The 21,073-nt window shown below is 42.1% G+C and overlaps 1 protein-coding gene across 8 annotated transcripts in view; it reads left to right on the top strand.

The window, feature by feature from the left end:
- dip2a (disco-interacting protein 2 homolog A) overlaps positions 1–21,073 on the top strand; it is a 238,931-nt gene that overhangs the window by 157,667 nt on the left and 60,191 nt on the right. For 2 of the 8 annotated variants that reach the window (XM_037539167.1, XM_037539166.1), the window contains exons 5-7: positions 1,787–2,029; positions 7,143–7,277; positions 18,137–18,256. In XM_037539167.1, coding sequence (XP_037395064.1) covers positions 1,787–2,029; positions 7,143–7,277; positions 18,137–18,256 — 498 coding nt within the window. Of the gene's footprint in view, positions 1–1,786; positions 2,030–7,142; positions 7,278–10,853; positions 10,887–18,136; positions 18,257–21,073 lie in introns of all 8 variants that reach the window. The other 6 variants (XM_037539170.1, XM_037539172.1, XM_037539165.1 and 3 more) reach the window with 5 other exon arrangements.

Genomic DNA, 21,073 nt, shown 5'->3' with positions numbered 1-21,073 from the left:
GAAATCCTACATCAGCTGCAGGTGAAGCAGCTAAAATTCACATTTTCTGATTGTAAGCAGCTCCAGAGTTGCAAATGTGTTGATGCAAAAAATTTTTTCCCTTATTTTCTGAACTTATTGCTACCATGGCAACAACCAGCCGTGCTACATGGTGAAGAAACAAGGACTTTGATGTCCTTTTGCTCTTAACACAGTGGGCATAACATGAAGAGCATCACTGTTAACATCGCCGTGAGGTTGGGTGAAGAACGTCCGTGCACTTTTGAACTCAGTAAGGTTCGTTCATTAAGAAGGAAAGAAATGAAGGAAAGGTTGATCAGTCTTGTGCACGTCAGAAACCTCGAGTGACTGATGTGGATTTTATGGAACTCAGTTACTCTGATACACAGATCAAAGAGGAGGCATTTACTTTAGTCTTTTGAGGTTAGTCTATGAATGGGGGAGGTGGGGGCGGGGGAGGTGGGGGCGGGGGGGTCAGACTGTGAGATCCTGTGTGTGTGTGTGTGTGGACTGGAGTTTGTCCTGAAGCTCCTGCTGAGCTGATCTGATAGGAGAAGCACACTGTCAATACAGATTGTCGAGGTTTTCAGGCCTAAGGTGCATCAGAAATAACATGCAGTTACCAGCTGTGGTGTCACTTTTTTCAAACGCACCCTGCACTGTGTTCTTCCACCCTGGAAAACACAAATACACTATATTTCCTAAAGTATTCGCTCACCCATCCAAATCATTGAATTCAGGTCACTTCCATGGCCACAGGTGTATAAAGCCAAGCCCCTAGGCCTGCAGACTGCTTCTACAGACATTAGTGAAAGAATGGGTCGCTCTCAGCTGTTATAGCTGCAAAGGGTGGGCCGACATCATATTAAACCCTTTTGGAAATATAGTGTATGTGCAGAGTATGGGGTTCCCTGAAAACTGGCGCCGAGAACGTTCTTTTACTGTTCTTCCTGACTTGGTGATGCATGTATTTGCTTTTCTGTGTGGATTATATAAGTCAGTGTGTGCGCAATCGAACTGCATCAGTAATAGATTCAGCTTAATGAAGCTGAATTCATTAATAATGAGTGTCTACAAACTTTCGGACATGCAGTGTGCCTGGTGACGTGTTTATGTCCAGGCGCTCTTGTTTTGTAGTAGTATAATATACTAAATGTCACATTTTACAGTCCTGTTAAAACAATGTTTGAATTTTTTCCTGAATTGGCCGGTACATTTTCACCATTTTCCTGCAATGAAATGCAACCCTAGTGTTTATGTGTGTATGTATGTGTGTTTTGTGGTTGTGGGAACATTTGGCTGCTCTTTTTTGCTTTTTTCTCCAAAAATTTCAAAACTGATTTTTGGCCTGTCGTGGTTCTGCATGTACGAATTTGCATTCTGACTAATTTTGATATTCAAGTGTCTGTAAGATTAACAGAACGTGTATCCGGTTCACTGCAGGGAAGGAAAAAGGGGGCGCAGTCGTGGGCTGGAGGTCAGGGAACCAGCCCTGTGACCGGAAAGTTGCCGGTTCGATCCCCAGAGCCGACAGTCCATGACTGAGGTGTCCTTGAGCAAGACACCTAACCCCCAACTGCTCCCCGGGCGCCGTGGATAGGGCTGCCCACCGCTCCGGGCAAGTGTGCTCACTGCCCCCTAGTGTGTGTGTGTGCTCACTAGAGTGTATGTGGTGTTTCACTTCACGAATGGGTTAAATGCGGAGGTGAAATTTCCCCGTTTGTTGGAACTAATAAGTGTCACTTAACACCCCAACACACACACTTGTGTCTCTCTCATCCCACAGACACCTCCTCTGCCTCTGAGGATGAGGGATCGCTACGACGACAGGGACGGATGGCCACCTCGTCTCCATACCAGCCACACCCCACAGTGGAACACTGGTTTAACCGCGTCATCCAGGGGTCCTCCACTTCCTCCTCTGCTTCTTCCACATCCTCCCATCCTGGGGGGCGGAGCCACAGTGCCAACGCAACCTCTGGCTCTGCTGCTACCGTTTTGGCTGACCTCATGGCTCACACACAACTCGGTTAGTACCTCGCTTAATTCATACAGCTTGTACCGTTGTATAAATGAGGCATTGAGTGTATACATTGTGTTAAGGATACACCCTGTAATACCTTCTATACTCTCTTAATCCCAATTACATCCTAAACCCCTACACCACACATACTCCCATTACCCATATACCACATACTCCTTAGACTTTAAGACTGCTTGTATCACCTATACCCCATATATGCCATATACCCCATGTACGTCCTACACCCTGTGTACCAGCTACTCCCTGTATACCTCTCTATATATCTCCTAGACCACCCACTCCTCATAAACCTCCTAAACCCTATGTGCCACCTATTGCCCATTTACCCTTTATAAGTCCTAGACCCTACAGAATGGCTACTCCCCATTTACCCCATATACATCCTAGACCCTACATATCGCTTACTTCCCACTAAGCCATATTCCTCCTAGGTTCTATATACCACCTACACCTCATACACCACATATACTACCTGGGCCCTATATAACACCTACTTCCCATATAACCTATATACCTACTCCTCATATACCCTGTATACCTCCTAGGCCCTCTATACCACTTACTCCTCATTAACCCTGTATACCTCCTAAACCCTATATACCACCTACTCCCTATATACCACCTGGATTCTATATACCATCTACCACCTATATACACCATATACTGCCTGGGTTTAATGCACCATCTCTCCCCTATATACCTCATATACCACCTAGATTCTATATGCCACCTACTCCCCATATACCCCATATACTACCTGGATTCTATATGCCATCTACCCCTATATACATCATATACTGCCTGGGTTTAATGCACCATCTCTCCCCTAAATACCTCATATAACACCTGTACGCCACCTACTCCCCATATACCCCATATACCACCTGGATTCTATATGCCATCTACCCCCTATATACACCATATACTGCCTGGGTTTAATGTACCATCTCTCCCCTATATACCTCATATACCACCTGGATTCTATATGCCACCTACTCCCCATATACCCCATATACTACCTGGATTCTATATGCCATCTACCCCCTATATACACCATATACTGCCTGGGTTTAATGTACCATCTCTCCCCTATATACCTCATATACCACCTGGATTCTATATGCCACCTACTCCCCATATACCCCATATACTACCTGGATTCTATATGCCATCTACCCCTATATACATCATATACTGCCTGGGTTTAATGCACCATCTCTCCCCTATATACCTCATATACCACCTGTACGCCACCTACTCCCCATATACCCCATATACCACCTGGATTCTATATGCCATCTACCCCTATATACACCATATACTGCCTGGGTTTAATGCACCATCTCTCCCCTATATACCTCATATACCACCTGGATTCTTTATACCTCCTACTCCTCATATAGACATCCTAAACCCTACATGTCACATACCCCTATATACCCTGCATACCTCCTAGACCCTGCATACTCCATACACCCCCTATAATCCATATACCCCTTAATAGTCCATATATCCCACACACCCCATAGACTTTGATGCTACCCCCTTTATACCCCATACACTGAAGAACCACCTACTCCACATCTAATCCATATATCCCTGGATCCCACGTACACCTTACACCCCCTAGGCTCCACGCAGCCCCGACACCAGACTTTTTGCTCAGATGTCTTGCTTTTTTTCTTTTCTATCCCTTCAATATGTCTTGTGCGTCATTAGCTGCTGGTATGTTTTTCCTGGTTCTCTGTGTTGATTTATCTGCTGATCCGTGGACTTTACTGGCTCCGATACTCTCACCGCTGGCCTTGTTCTTCTCAAAGCCTGACAAAAGACCCAGAGAGCAGGTTTCACTCCTGCACCACATGGCCCTTCTTTAATTGGGCCTCTTTTTGACATCTCCCTGACAGTTCTGTGAAGTGTTCCACCTTCTGCTGACGAGCTGTGTGTTTTGTCCTGAGTGTGTAGAGAGGCCTTGAATTGTGAATGGGATTCAGCCGCATTGCCTCCGGCTCCTCGCTCCTCGTCAGGCTCTGTTCTCACAGCTTCACTTATCAAATGTGATGCTGCAGTTTTCTCTCTCTCACTCTTTCCCCATTATCACTTTCTCTTGGCCTCTCTCGCTATCTCTCTATCCCTATCTCTCGCCCTCTTTTTTCTCACTCTATTTTTAACTGTCCCCGTCTTTCTTCTGTTTCTCTTTCACTTGTTTTTGCGCATCTTCTCTCTCTCTCTCTCTCTCTCTCTTTCCCTCCCCCTCTCTCTCTCTTTCCCTCCCTCACTCTCTCTCTCTCTCTCTCTCTCTCTCTCTCTCTTTCCCTCTCTCTCTCTCTTTTCCTCCCTATCTCTCTCTCTTTCTCTTTCCCTCCCTCCCTCTCTCTCTCTCTCTCTCTCTCTCTCTCTCTTTCTCTTTCCCTCCCTCCCTCTCTCTCTCTCTCTCTCTCTCTCTCTCTTTCTCTTTCCCTCTCTCTCTCTCTCTCTCTCTCTCTCTCTCTCTTTCTCCCTCCTCTAAGGTTACTCTCATTGTAGTATCTCTGTGCTGTCCCTGTAAATAAGCTCTCAGTTCACTCAGTGCCTCTGCTGGTGTCCTCAGTAAAGCCAGACTCGAGTCTGTTTATCATCAGGTTCCACTCTTCAGGTATTATAAATAAAAAAGGTAGAATTTATTAATGATATTATTATTATTATTATTATTATTATGAATGATGATAATAATGATATTGACTAGAAAATTGCATTTCCTGAAGAAAACGCTGAATAATTATGCAGTTTTGCAGATGGTTGCTAGGTTAATGATTGCCATGTGGTTATAGTAGTTCATAGGTGGTATCCTAGAATGTTGCTAGGTGGTTGCTGTGGTATCCTACTTGGTTGCTAGGTGGTTGCTAATGGTATCCAAAGTGGTTTCTAAGGTGTTGCTAGGTAGTTTCTGTGGTAACCCAAGTGGTCGCTAAGGTGTTGCTAGGGGATTGCTGTGGTATCCTACTTGGTTGCTAGGCGGTTGCTATTGTGTCCAAAGTTGTCGCTAAGGTGTCGCTAGATAGTTTCCGTGGTAACCCAAGTGATTGCTAAGGGGTTACTAGGAGATTGCTGTGGTATCCTAGTTGGATGCTTTGGTGTCCAAAGTGGTTGCTAATTGTTGCTAAGTAGTTTCTGTGGTAACTCAAATAGTTGCTAAAGGGGTTGCTAGGAGATTGCTGTAGTATCCTAGTTGGTTGGTAGGTGGTTGCTATGGTATCCAAAGTGGTTGCTAATATGTTGCTAGGTACTTTCTTCGGTAACCTAAGTGATTGCTAAGGTGTTACTAGGAGATTGCTATGGTATCCGAAGTGGTTGCTAAGGTTTTGCTAGGTAGTTTCTGAGGTAATCCATGTGGTTGCTAAGGTGGTGTTAGGAGATTGCTATGGTATGCTAGTTGGTTGCTAGGTGGTTGCCATGGTATCCCAAGTGGATGCTAGGGTGTTGCTAGGTGGTTGCCATGATATCCCAAGTGGTTTCAAGGGTGTTAGCAGACAGTTGCTATGGTATCCAAGATAGTTGCTATGGGGTATACAAGCACACCATTCGCCATCAAACCGAACATCCCAGAGTTGGAACAGAGTCGATATCTCGAAAACTGCAGGACGGGCTAATTTTGTATTAATCATCATTCTGTTTCACGTTTCTCCTAGTGTTATTAAAATCGGTTACCCAGAAACATTATAAGAAGCTTTAAACTACGTCCTGTGTTTTTTTTCAGTTGTAGTTGTTTAGCCTCAGAAACCAACCCTGCACTCTTTTAGTTCTCTCTCTCGATTGGCTAGATTAATTTTGTCCTCTACTAGCGCCCCCTAATTTTACAGAGACTCCTTCAAGAGCCAAAGGAAGAAATATAGCAGAAAGCACGCTTCCTCAGAGAACGTGTGATGCTTCTAGGACAGGATGAGCGAGATGTCAAGCAGAAGAAGATATCAAGTGGCTACTTAAAAGTGAACTTCAAAGGCTGAACATACACAGAACAAATTAAAAATAGTATAAATTAAATATACTGTGTAGTAAAACCAAAGACAGATATAGCGATATCGAAAAATAACATCAGGGACAGATGGAAAAATGATAGACACCACAATAAAAATCCTGCAAGTAAAGCTGACTTTACGTGCCGAAACTTTCACGCAACTTTAGTTGCTGGAAACCTAAGTTGCATGTGTCACCGTTTATTCTTCTTTAGCCTGCTGTCCACGATGAACTTGTGCTTCTTGCAAAGAATGAGTGAGACTTATAACTGTAATGGCTGCTTAACCACTTATTTTCAAGAGCTTAACATACACAGAACAGAAAAACGGTCAAATATATAGGAAAACTGGTAGATAAAAGATATAGATTTACAAAAGTATGTTAGTTGGAAAAAATATGCAAAGATGATCCTGCAAATAAGTAAATTGTACAATACAGTGTGTCAAAAAAAAATACAAGCTGCTAATTTCTAACTAGTGGAGTAACTGAATGTGTTGTGTGCAACTTTGATTTTTTTAGTTGCTTGGTGTTGCTGTCAAGTTGAACAGAAGTTATTTTGTAGCTATCTCACAATATGCAGCAAGTTGCGTGAAAGTTACACTCGGCCTAACACATCGCAGATGACTTTACATAGCGAGGACAGTTCAGTTAAACAGATATAATCTGCTCATATGGCTGACTAGTTGAGGAGTCATGTGTTGCATGCAACTTTTGAGGGTTTTGTGAATTGTCAAGTTGCACAGAGTCAGTTGCATGCAACTCACAACATGCAACTAGTTGCATTAAAGTTTCACCGTAAAAAAAATGCCAGCTTTAGTTGCATGTGAGTCTCAAGCAACCAAAGTTGCGTGAAAGGTAGTGAGTTGCTGTTGTGGACAGTACATACAACAGCGTTCCTATAGGAGGCAAAACACTATCAGACCTTTGTCACGTAGCTTGTCTCTCTGGTCACCACAACAAACAGCTGGTGTAAACGTTGTGGCTCAGGTAGCATAAGCATGGCCCACATGGCTGTTTAATATTCTCACAATATAGTTTTTTGAATCTTTATTCAACCCACACGTTTGTTTAATCCGTGACGTTTGACCCCCTCCTTCAATCCCAGATAACCACTGTGCTCCTCCGGATGTGACGGGTCTGTCCGAGCGCTCGCTGCATGCGGAGCGTCCACAGGTAGCGTCGGTCAGAGGGCTCCCTCGCGGATACACACACACCAGCAGCACCATGGAAACGGCCGACGGTGAGTGGCCACATCACACCGTGTAACCACGGCAACTGAGCACTTTCCCCCTCCATGACACGTGCATGCATCACAGCCAATCGGCTCTCGGCAAGGAAAAACTTGCACTTCCTGTCAGCAACAGGACCTCATTTCAAACTCATTCACTGCGTCCACTGTGCAACTCAGACCACTCCCAACACAAACGTCTCAACAGCTGAATGTGAGCGAGAAATCCTTCATAAATCGTGCTCTAAATTTAAGGGCAGTTTCGCCCATTTCTCCCCAGACGGTCAGCCTACTACAGCACTGTACTTAAACAATGACCAGAGGAGGCCACGGGTCAGGAGGCCATTATACATTACGATACAGCAGTAACATAATCATTAGGGGCAAAATTTCACTCATAAATGCTGAAGTGGTTAAGATTGAAGTCATTCAGAGTGGTCTGGTGTGAAATGGTTAATTGTAGAGGTTCAGATGTCTTTACAGTGGTGGTGATGGGAACCAGGCGTCGCCATGACTACAACACAGATGTCGACATTTTATTTACTATCCAGAACCACCAGAGAACCTACACGAGTCTCCTGAGTGTATATGGAATGTTTTATTTGGGATTTTTTGCCTTACAGTGATCTACATTTTCTTCTCCACCATGAGTTGATTAAAATTGCGTTTTTAAAAGCCTAATTTCAAAATTTAATGAAAAACAGACTCAGACATCAGGCACCGTAGGACCTCTGGTTCCTGTCACCACCACTGAGAACAGTGCTGACATCAAACCTCTGAATGACTTTGTTTACATCTGAATGATTTTGTCAGAAGTTTAGAAAAAAATCAGTGGAATTTCTCTTTGAGTGTGTGTGTGAGTGTGTGTGTGTGTGTGAGTGTGTGAGAGTGTGTGTGAGAGTGTGTGTGTGTGTAAGCAGGGTGTTGGTGGTGTGTTGTCAATAATGACAATAAGTTTTCGTTTTGTTGTCATTTTATAAATGCAGTAAGCCTCCCAGGTGCTGTACATTACAGTGGTTTTCATTTAAGACATAAAGCACAGTAAAATCACTGTAACGCGCAGCCTCAAGTGACAAAAAGCCAATGTGAAAAAATATACCAGTATTCATATGAGTCATTTCTTGATTATAACAATTGCATTGGCCACTTCCACTGAGTAATGTTGTTAGCCAAACTGTAAAAGCAGCCCGTTGTGGTCTATTCTCTCCAGCCATGCAGTGGGAGTTGCGATAGTTATTCAGATCTTTGCAAAGCTATTATTGTTGTTTTGCTCTTTATAATTAATTATGTACTTTTTAAACTGTGATTACATACTACTGCAATTGTTTCTATGGGATTTAAAGTTTAGGAGATATTAGTCCATAAACAACCTCAATAAACACTCCTATACACTAGAATAGGAGATATTAGTCTATAAACAACCTCGATAAACACTCCTATACACTAGAATAGGAGATATTAGTCCATAAATAAGCTCAATAAACACTCCTATACACTAGAATAGGAGATATTAGTCCATAAACAACCTCAATAAACTCTCCTATACACTAGAATAGGAGATATTAGTCCATAAACAACCTCAATAAACACTCCTATACACTAGAATAGGAGATATTAGTCCATAAATAAGCTCAATAAACACTCCTATACACTAGAATAGGAGATATTAGTCCATAAACAACCTCAATAAACACTCCTATACACTAGAATAGGAGATATTAGTCCATAAATAAGCTCAATAAACACTCCTATACACTAGAATAGGAGATATTAGTCCATAAACAACCTCAATAAACACTCCTATACACTAGAATAGGAGATATTAGTCCATAAACAACCCCAATAAACACTCCTATATACTAGAATAGGAGATATTAGTCCATAAACAACCTCAATAAACACTCCTATACACTAGAATAGGAGATATTAGTCCATAAACACCCTCAATAAACACTCCTATACACTAGAATAGGAGATATTAGTCCATAAACAACCCCAATAAACACTCCTATACACTAGAATAGGAGATATTAGTCCATAAATAAGCTCAATAAACACTCCTATACACTAGAATAGGAGATATTAGTCCATAAACAACCTCAATAAACTCTCCTATACACTAGAATAGGAAATATTAGTCCATAAACAACCCCAATAAACACTCCTATACTCTAGAATAGGAGATATTAGTCCATAAACAACCTCAATAAACACTCCTGTACACTAGAATAGGAGATATTAGTCTATAAACAACCTCAATAAAAACTCCTATACACTAGAATAGGAGATATTAGTCCATAAACAACCTCAATAAACACTCCTATACACTAGAATAGGAGATATTAGTCCATAAACAACCTCAATAAACACTCCTATACACTAGAATAGGAGATATTAGTCTATAAACAACCCCAATAAACACTCCTATACACTAGAATAGGAGATATTAGTCCATAAACAACCTCAATAAACACTCCTATACACTAGAATAGGAGATATTAGTCCATAAACAACCTCAATAAACACTCCTATACACTAGAATAGGAGATATTAGTCCATAAACAACCTCAATAAACACTCCTGTACACTAGAATAGGAGATATTAGTCTATAAACAACCTCAATAAAAACTCCTATACACTAGAATAGGAGATATTAGTCCATAAACAACCTCAATAAACACTCCTATACACTAGAATAGGAGATATTAGTCCATAAACAACCTCAATAAACACTCCTATACATTAGAATAGGAGATATTAGTCTATAAACAACCCCAATAAACACTCCTATACACTAGAATAGGAGATATTAGTCCATAAACAACCTCAATAAACTCTCCTATACACTAGAATAGGAGATATTAGTCCATAAACAACCTCAATAAACACTCCTATACACTAGAATAGGAGATATTAGTCCATAAATAAGCTCAATAAACACTCCTATACACTAGAATAGGAGATATTAGTCCATAAACAACCTCAATAAACTCTCCTATACACTAGAATAGGAAATATTAGTCCATAAACAACCCCAATAAACACTCCTATACTCTAGAATAGGAGATATTAGTCCATAAACAACCTCAATAAACACTCCTGTACACTAGAATAGGAGATATTAGTCTATAAACAACCTCAATAAAAACTCCTATACACTAGAATAGGAGATATTAGTCCATAAACAACCTCAATAAACACTCCTGTATGCATAGTCATCCATAAATAACCTAAATAAATGCTCTTATACACTAGAATGTGAAATATTAGTTAATAAATATATATAAAATACATATTGTATTTAATATAATATATATATATATATATACTATACTCATACAGTATATCCCGCATGCTAGAATAGGTGATATGGGTCCAATAATAACTCCTGTACACTGGAATAAGTGATATAAATCCATGAATGACCTCATTAAACTCTCGTTTGGCTGAGTAAACACTTGCGTACACTAGAAAGGGAGATATATTCAGGGCGGAGGGGATCCGCTGTATCAACATCACACCTCAGGCAAAACTCTCACGAATCTCCCTGAATATCGTTGTGTTCATTCACACTTTCTCTCCTTCAGGTAGTGATGGAGGTGATGGCGGAGCCGTGGATGGTATTTATACTCGTTTATTAAATCTCCCTCCTTCCCTCTTTCCCCTCCAGTGTTCCTGTGTGCCTCCCTCACTTTCACCTTTACACTGCCGGTCCAGGTGACCCCAGGCTGGACACGGTTTCGCCTTTCCTGCTCTGTCACAGCTGATTATCAAGCTCTTCATGAGCTGAGGAAGGCGTGTTAGAGCAGGAAAACATACTGCTTTGGGGACGATTCTTACAAATTTCTGAATTAAATTCATTTTGATTTTGCAGTTAATTAAGGAAAACTACTTGTGAAGTATTTGTTAGCGTACAACAGCTCTGTGCTAATGCTTTATATATTTAGACTCAGCGCCCAGCTTTGTGGTCATCACAGTGTCTTTCTTGGTTCACTGCAAAAAATGATGTACTGAATGTGCTTGATTCAAATGTGCGCCTCATTTGCATATGGATGAAATATATTACACTGTGATTGCCAGAAGTGAGTAAATGGAATGATAAGGTTGTGCTGATGTAACATGTTTTATTCAAATGTTTGGGTAAATTCAACGCATCACTTTTCATCAATGAGTAGTTTGTGGCTTAACTAGCAACTGTGCGTTGGCCGAGTCGTCAGGAAATCACGAGTTTGACCCCAGGTGATGCCACAGCCCTCCGTAAGTAGGATTGCTGATTGGTTACCATTACTGCTTCTGAGAGCTGATTGGTTGGCATTACTGCTACTGAGTGCTGATTGGTTAACATTACTGCTTCTGAGTGCTGATTGGTTGGCGTTACTGCTACTGAGTGCTGATTGGTTACCATTACTGCTTCTGAGAGCTGATTGGTTGCCATTACTGCTTCTGAGTGCTGATTGGTTGGCATAACTGCTACTGAGAGCTGATTGGTTGGCATTACTGCTTCTGAGTGCTGATTGGTTGGCATAACTGCTACTGAGAGCTGATTGGTTGGCATTACTGCTTCTGAGTGCTGATTGGTTGGCATTACTGCTTCTGAGAGCTGATTGGTTGGCATTACTGCTACTGAGTGCTGATTGGTTACCATTACTGCTACTGAGAGCTGATTGGTTGCCATTACTGCTACTGAGCGCTGATTGGTTAGCGTTACTGCTACTGAGAGCTGATTGGTTGGCACGTTTCAAACTGTTGCACATTACTGTATACAGAACACCACCTGTGTATAGATTATAATAATATACTACTTATTGTGTAGCAGTATACTGTAAAGTGACTGTACTGCAATATGGCAGTGTAGGGTTTATAATATATCAGCGTGTGGAGAATCGAGTGTATATGCTGTGGTGTAGCAGTGCGCAGCAGTGGAGCTGTAGCTCTGCCAGCAGTGTGCAGTGGAAGATTAAATGTTTTAATTGTATTTAATCATGTTAAGCAGGTGAATGGAAGATGGCAGGTGTTGGAGATGTGTGTTATTTCCATCAGGCAGAGACTGATCCGTCTCTCACTGCTGTCAAGTGTTACAGAGCTGATGAGCAGCGCTTAGCTAACGTTATTAAACGCTCTGAAATGACATCAAGCTACTGTTTTTGGCTTCAGCTCTTTATTGGGTTGCCATGGCAACTGTGAACCATAGCATTTGTTTTGTCTCAGGAAGCTCCTTGACGGGTACATGTGTGTCATTCAACAGTGTCATACAACAAACGGCACTAATTACTGCATTATCAGTGCAGTATCTGCAAGGACATTGTAATCGTGTATAACAATAGGAAAGAAGTCTAAAGTGTGTCTGTGTGTGTGTGTGTGTGTGTGTGTGTGTGTGTTGGTGGTGGTAGGGGTTATGTTGTGTGTATATCAGGAAGGTGGTGGGGAACCATGACCGTTAGAGATTTCAGGCCAAAAATGTCAAAAAAAATACGCAAAAAACACCAAAACAATGTTTTTCCCGCCAGCGGCCCTGTGGGGTTTCTAATAGTATGTTAGCGCTAGGCTGACATACTGCACATGAACCTATTTTGCCCATTTAAGATGAAAAATGAACATTTAAACCATGTAAAAGAGATTGTAACAGAAGCCCATATTGAAGAAAGCTGAATATTCCTCACATTTTGGAAAGTTTGATGTCCTTTGTATTATTTTAAAACAAACCATCCACCAGTTTAGCTGCAAAAATGCTGCAAAAAAAACAGTCAGTTTTGAATTCATAGTTTTTGTGATATTCCCAAAAATTAATACTTTACATATATTGCTTACAGCTGGCCCATTTATGCTGAGGTTTTAAAAAGAGTGTTTTTGGTGTGAACTGCTGAGGCAGCCAATCAGAACAGACTTCAAAGGCTCAGCAACAAATAGAGCCTGTTTAATTGTGAGAAGTTGGGAAATTACGCATTTTAAGTAATAAATAAAAATAAATCAATAACATTTAATAAATCGATTTAATGTTATTTATTTATTATGGGGGCAGTCGTGGGCTGGGGGTTAGGGAACCAGCCTGTGACCATGAAGGTCGCCGGTTCGATTCCTTGAGCTGACAGTCCATGACTGAAGTGTCCTTGAGCAAAAGACCTGAACCCCAACTGCTCCCCAGGCGCTACGGATAGGGCTGCCCACCGCTCTGGGCAAGTGTGCTCACTGCCCCCTAGTTCACTAGTGTGTATGTGGTGTTTCACTGCATGGATGGGTCAAAATGCGGAGGTGAAATTTCCCCTGTTGACCCTAAGAAGGGTCAATTAATTAATTAATTACATAACATACAAGAAGAATGTAGCACATTTAATGTCCCTTTAATGTGTTTGAGCTTGTATGTAGCAGTTTTATAGTGACTTAACTATTGACCTGAAACCTGGTTAGACTATGGCTCATATTCACACTTAGTGACGTGTCTAGAGCTTCCAGAAGGAGCAAATTTACTGTTTCTTCTCACCCAATTGACCGCACTGAAACATGATTGCTTGATTCCTTTGTCACTTCCTAATGATGACAGCAGGCCTTCTGTTCAGCTCCTGAAGTCCTAACCAATGAGAGAGCTCGCTCAGCTGATTCCACCTAGATACAGTCCTGATTGGACCGTTTTCCTTTAGCTGTTTAAAGAATTTAAACCAAAACTCATCAGTGTAATAAAAGCATTTCTACAGAGTTTAAATAAAGAATCAGGCTGATTGTATTCAATAGAAATGAACGTAATGTTGTAGATATGCACTTTTTTCTTCCCAGAAATCATTAAATGTTGTCTGAAAGGCCCTGAGGTTCCCCCTCTGCAGGACAGCCTGCCTGGCTGCATATGTACGTCAGATCAGGCAGACAGCAGCTGTGTTTCCAGTTTCCAGTGACTGAGCAGAACGTGTGAAAGGGTCTCCTCCATACATTCACTCACACACCATCCCCCCAGCTTCAGGGCCAGAACAGAGCCCTTATGTAATTATGGATGTTCGTTTAATTGTGTTATTATGAGTGTCTGAATGTTGATGGTGATGTTTACTTCCTCTCTGTTTCAGTTCCTTTGGTGTCTTCACCTGTGATCTGATGTCATTGTAACAATATCAGATCAATACATACGTTGACCTATTCGAAGGCTGTCATCTCCAGTCATGTCCACTCTGCAGGCCCATATTAGGAGCTCTGTGTCTAAGCTGTTCTTCTCTATGGGAAAAGTGAACGGAATTCACTGGAAATTGTTCCAAATCGGATTTTATGTTTTCCACCAAATGGCACCGGCAAGGTTGAATTAATATTAAACATAAGAAGAAGAAATGTTTAGATTTATGTAGCGACTTCTTTCATACCCAAGGTAAAAAGAGGGCTGTTTTAAGCTGAGGATTGAAGGAGGAATGTGAGGGACAGTCCTGAAGAGATTGTGGTAATGTTTTCCATAGTTTAGGGGACATGATGCTCAAAGATCTGCCCTCAACAGTGACCAATGTAACTTTATGGACATCTAAAGCACTTAATTGATCGGACAGGGCAGTATTGGTGCAGGAGATTGGCTAAACAGGCTGGGGCGATTGGGAAGATTGGTATGTTAGCAGGATGAGTTTAAACGAAGCAGGTGACCAGCGTAACTGACTTAGAATGGGTGTGATATGTGCTGTATTTTCAGAGTGAGAGAGGATTTTGGCTTATGAGTTTTGCAAATGCTGAAGAGAGCGGATAATTCTGTAAGGGACACCAATTGTAACAGGACAGAACCAGCCAGACGCTCGTGGTTGTGAGACGTGAGGCTTTACATGTGAAGGTTTTGATAAGAAACTTGGTCGATGAACAGGTGAAGGACAAACATAACAAAGGAAGCCAAATCCAGAAAATCCAGAGTCAGAAAATCAAAAGTCAGAAAATCCAGAAACACTCTAATACACAAGAAGGCCAAACAGTCCGGAAACGCTCAGTAGCTCTACTACGAGAAGCAACACCTCGCAAAACTTACAGCCCGGCTATTAAACTAAACTAAGCCAGTCTGGTTAGGAGTCTTGCCCAAGGACTCTTATTGGTGTAGTGTAGGGGGCTTACCCTGGCAGGGATTGAACCGCTGTCTACAGCATAGAAGGCAGAGGTGTTACCCACTACACTAACCAACCACAGATCAGTATTCAGGTGATTGTGAATGGTGATTGGTGGATTGCAGTTAAACAGCCACGTGATCTCCCATGGGCTTCTGGGAAATGGAGTTTTTCTGTGAGCTGAAGCCGGACAGATGCGTGACACAGATGAGAAGGAGGTTGCAGTCCGTAGTGTAAGTGGGATGACATGGAAAAACATGGACCAGAGTTTCAGTATCTTGCCAGAGGCAAAAATCAGCAATATTATGGAGGTGCAAATAAGTTTTGATCAGAGCCCTAATATAAGGAAAGAAGAATATATCAAGTTTAAGAAATATAAATGATGCTACATGCAGCGTTTACAATGTCGTGGCAAAAAAAAAAAAAATTGTGCTTGTGTCTTAACTATTGACTCTGCAGTCAGTGATGGGTGTCTATTTGTGGCACCTTGTTGCTGTAGAATATCAAAAAAAGGAAAGCGTAGTCTGCAGTGTAGTTTGTCTTCAATGATAAAATGATCGGTTCCAAAGAGTTTGTGTCCCTCTGAGGGATGCTTTGCTGTGTGCAGTCGTACCGCAGTACAGGGATGCTGCCTCCCATCCATCAGACTACATGTCAAATACATATTTTAATTGTTTATGAAATACAAAACTGAAATACATGTAATATATATAAAATATATAAAATACATTTTTAAATATTCTGTTGTGACGGAATAATATAAAATAGCCTACAGTCATTGTTTGCATGTTTGAAGGTCAGCACATCATGAGTAAATGTTCAACATATTCAGACTTTGACCTCAGAGTGCCACGGCATCGTGCCACGTAGCTCCATGCAGCAAAACCGACTCCATTTAAAGTAAATCGAAGTGGCAAAACATTTGCACCATGATAATGTGAACATACCTTAAGAGCCCTTTGGCAAGACTTCTGTGGTTGGGATAGTGTAGTGGTTAACACCTCTGCCTTCAACGCTGTAGACTGGGGTTCAATCCCCCACCAGGGCAAACACCCTACACTATACCAATAAGGGTCCTTGGGCAAGACTCCCAACTCCACCTTCGCCTTCCTGTCTAAAAATGATCAAATTGTAAGTCGCTCTGGATAAGAGCGTCAGCAAAATGCCATAAATGTAAATGTAAACTCCTAACACTGCTTTTGGCTACCTCTGTAACATGATTCAGTTGTACGTTGCTCTGGATAAGAGTGTATGATAAATGCACTAATGTAAATAAGACTGGCAACCTCAGCAAAATTCACCACATAAACCAGCAAGCTTAGTCCGATGTGGTAGTTAAGTGTCTTTGGCAATTTCAGGCTGCAGTTGGAGTAGCTGGAGTTTTTATATAACAATGTTGATGTTTAATAGTAGACATACTTTCATATGACATCATTCAGTGATGTTACTTTTAGTATATTCACTATACGGACAGTGCATTGGGACACACCTCTTAATCATTGGAGTGGTGTAAAGCGCCGCCACTGGACTCTGAATCAGTGGAAACGTATTCTGTGGAGTGACGATTCACGCTTCTCTGTCAGTCTGATGGACGAGTTTGGGTTTGGTGAATGGAGAGCGCTACCTGTCTGACTGTATTGTGCCTGGTGTAAAGTTTGGTGGAGGGGGGATCATGGTGTGGGGTTGTTTTTCAGGAGTTGGGCTTGGCCCCTTAGTTCCAGTGATCTTACTGCTTCAGCACCAAGAGACTTTGGATAATTCTACACTTCCAACTTTGTGGGAACAGTTTGGGGAAGAGCCTTTTCTGTTCCAGCATGACTGAGCCTCAGTGCTCAAAGCAGCTCCATAAAATCATGGCTGGGTGAGTTTGGTGTGGTAGAGCTTGACTGACCCTCACAGAGCCCTGACCTCAACCCCATCAACCCCACACCTTTGGGATGAACTACAACGGAGATTGTGAGCCAGACGCTCTCGTCCAACATCAGCGTCTGACTTCACAAATACTCTTTGATGATTGGGCTAAAATTCCCACAGACACTCTCCAACATCTTGTAGAAGCTTCCCAGAAGAGTGGAAGCTGTTAGCGCTGCAAAGGGGGACCAACTCCTTATTAATGCCTATGGATTTAGAATGGGATTCAGAAAAGCTCCTGTAGGTGTGATCTGTAGGTGTCCATGTAGTGTGTGTAGTATTATTCATATTTTAACTCCTAAATGACCACAAATGCCAGATCCACTGACCTGCTTGCTTCAGCAGGTTGAAGACTTTTGTTTACCACAGTGGCGAAAACTCCAGTCATCGTTCCCATAGAGAAAACCAGCTCATATCTATAATTCCTGTATGGACATGACACATGACCTCAGAGGTCTGTTCAGAATCTCTAATGGTAGAAGCAAAGTACCAGATGTCATATATGAATTATAACCATTCACCATCCTTTATATCTTCAGTGAGAGTGGTGAGGCTTATAAATGTTACATGCAGTTCACGCAGTAATTGGCCGGGCAGGATGTTGCCAGGCAGCAGGAGTCCCCAGCTGCTCCAATCAGAGTCTCCGGGAGCACCCGAGGGGCGTTCCCACTTAACTGACAGCTTCCTTTCACCTTCATAGTGACTTTTAAGGCCATTCTGCCTCCTTTTGACTGACAGGCCATTGTGTGACGCTGTCATCCCGTCCCTTCATAGTGACCTGTGTCTTTGTTTACGTATCATCCCCGTTCATTTTTATCTCCTCCATCCCCCTCTCTCTCTCTCTCTCTCTCTCTGTCTCTCTCTCTCTCGTGCTGTCTCTCTCCCTCGGTCTGTCTGTCTCTCACCCAAAGGTGTCCCCGTGAACAGTCGTGTCTCGTCTAAAATCCAGCAGCTCTTGAACACGCTGAAGAGACCAAAGCGCCCGCCGCTGCGCGAGTTCTTCGTGGATGATTTCGAGGAGCTCCTGGATGGTAGGTTCATAATGATGTAGAGGGGGGGGCATTATGAACCTACGATCTGGACGGTTTGTTCATAATGCCCTGACGCTAAGGCCATAAATTCATGCCTGGGAAGAAAAGTTTAGCAAAATTTGAACGTAAGCAAAAACACGAAGCTCAACAGTTTTAGTATATTTTGGAGATGGCAAGAAACACCAGGGCGATGCATTTATACAGCACCAGTCAAATGTTTGGGTATACTTGATTGAATAGATTAATAGGCATTTTGATCTAAGGACGTATCCCTAAGTGATAGAAATCATTATCATAGAAGTGGTACAGTATGTGCTGTTCTTAACGCTGTAACAGTGTAAGTACATATATATATATATATATATATATATATATATATAATATACACATACACACCGATCAGGTATAACATTATGACCACCTCCTTGTTTCTGCGCTCGTTGTCCACTTTATCAGTCCATCTGTTTCTCTGATTCTTTGTTAGCCCCCTTATACCTTATTCTTCAGAGGTCAGGACCCCCACTGACCCTTTAACACATCCATATATATGGATATATATCCTTTTATATACACTGCTCAAAAAAATAAAGGGAACACTTAAACAACACAATATAACTCCAAGTAAATCAAACGTCTGTGAAATCAAACTGTCCACTTAGGAAGCAACACTGACAATCAATTTCACAGCTGTTGTGTAAATGGAACAGACAACAGGTGGAAATTACTGGCAATTAGCAAGACACTCAATAAAGGAGTGGTTCTGCAGGTGGGACCACAGACCACTTCTCAGTACCTTTCTGCTTTCTGGCTGATGTTCTGGTCACTTTTGAATGTTGGTGGTGCTTTCACACTCGTGGTAGCAGGAGACGGACTCTACAACCCACACAAGTGGCTCAGGTAGTGCAGCTCATCCATGGTATGAGGGCCCGACGTCCACAGATGGGGGTTGTGCTCACAGCCCAACACCGTGCAGGACGCTTGGCATTTGCCAGAGAAAACCAGGATTGGCAAATTCGCCAGTGGCGCCCTGTGATCTTCACAGATGAAAGCAGGTTCACACTGAGCACATGTGACAGACGTGACAGAGTCTGGAGACGCCGTGGAGAGCGATCTGCTGCCTGCAACATCCTTCAGCATGACCGGTTTGGCAGTGGGTCAGTAATGGTTCTGGGTGGCATTTCTCTGGAGGGCCGCACAGCCCTCCATGTGCTCGCCAGAGGTAGCCTGACTGCCATTAGGTACCGAGAAGAGATCCTCAGACCCCTTGTGAGACCATATGCTGGTGTGGTTGGCCCTGGGTTCCTCCTAATGCAGGACAATGCTAGACCTCATGTGGCTGGAGTGTCAGCAGTTCCTGCAAGATGAAGGCATTGAAGCTATGGACCGGCCCGCCCGTTCCCCAGACCTGAATCCGATTGAGCACATCTGGGACATCATGTCTCGCTCCGTCCACCAATGCCACGTTGCACCACAGACTGTCCAGGAGTTGGCGAATGCTTTAGTCCAGGTCTGGGAGGAGATCCCTCAGGAGACCATCCGCCACCTCATCAGGAGCTGCCCAGGCGTTGTAGGGAGGTCATACAGGCACGTGGAGGCCACACACACACACACACAACACTGAGCCTCATTTTGACTTGTTTTAAGGACATTACATCAAAGTTGGATCAGCCTGTCGTGTGTTTTTCCACTTTAATTTTGTGTGTGTCTCCAAATCCAGGCCTCCATTGGTTAATAAGTTTGATTTCCATTGATGATTTTTGTGATTTTGTTGTCAGCACATTCAACTTTGTACAGAACAAAGTGTTCAATGAGAATATTTCACTCATTCTGATCTAGGATGTGTTATTGGAGTGTTCCCTTTATTTTTTTGAGCAGTGTATATATATATATATATATATATATATATATATATATATATATATATATATATTACCAAAATATGTTAAATTCAGAACATAATTATAAAAAAATATATATAATTTGACCAGGGTGCCCATATTTTTGCACATGACTATATATTCACAGTACTTCGCAAAACTCTTAGACACCAGAGTTTATTATTTATATAAAAGCGTTTATCTTGTCAGTGAGTGTGGCTTTGCTTGTAAAAACGTATTGAGTAAAGTCAAATGAACACTAATGCAGTAACACAAATGTCTTACCTTCAACGTACTAACACATAAAATCACTACGTGCTGTAGTATTTGTATTAATTCTAATATTAGCAGAGCAGATAAGCGCTTACAGCCCAGATAAACAGCTTTTCAGATTCAAAATTTCATTGCCTAGAACATTCGCACAGCACTGTACACACGTCAGTAAAGCCACTGTAATATTGGAATAGCTGTTGGATTCACCTGCCATTGTGGCCTGTAAGGGCTCCATAAACAGCAGGTGAGACTTTGGCTGCTGCTTTTCGCCCAGAGCATAAATGAATCCCCACATCTGTAATCACCTTTCTGTTTCTTTTAACACGAGTCAAGTGCAATTAAAGGTCACACGGAGGACTAAAATCCAGGCTGCTGAGCTTTCCTGTCCTGCGTCCTGACGGAATTCTGTTTAATCCGGTTACCTGCTTATGTAACCCACTCACTATGGAAACAATACCTGCTTTTTGGCTTTGCGGTGAAATTAGTGTGAATGCTGAATAAATCAGAAGCTAAATTCATATTTAACACTTCATAACCCGTGTGTATGTGCGTGTGTGTGTGTGTGTGTGTGTGTGTGATGGTACAGACCGTGTAGTATAGAATGTGTTTGCTGCGTGTTTGGTTTTAACCCATGTCCATGTGTTTGTCATATAGATAGTGTAGTAGT

The sequence above is a fragment of the Pygocentrus nattereri genome, chromosome 6, assembly GCF_015220715.1.
Source record: "Pygocentrus nattereri isolate fPygNat1 chromosome 6, fPygNat1.pri, whole genome shotgun sequence".
NCBI classification, from domain to species: Eukaryota; Metazoa; Chordata; class Actinopteri; order Characiformes; family Serrasalmidae; genus Pygocentrus; species Pygocentrus nattereri.
Note: the sequence above shows the minus strand (reverse complement) of the source record. Positions and strands in the feature narration are given on the sequence as shown.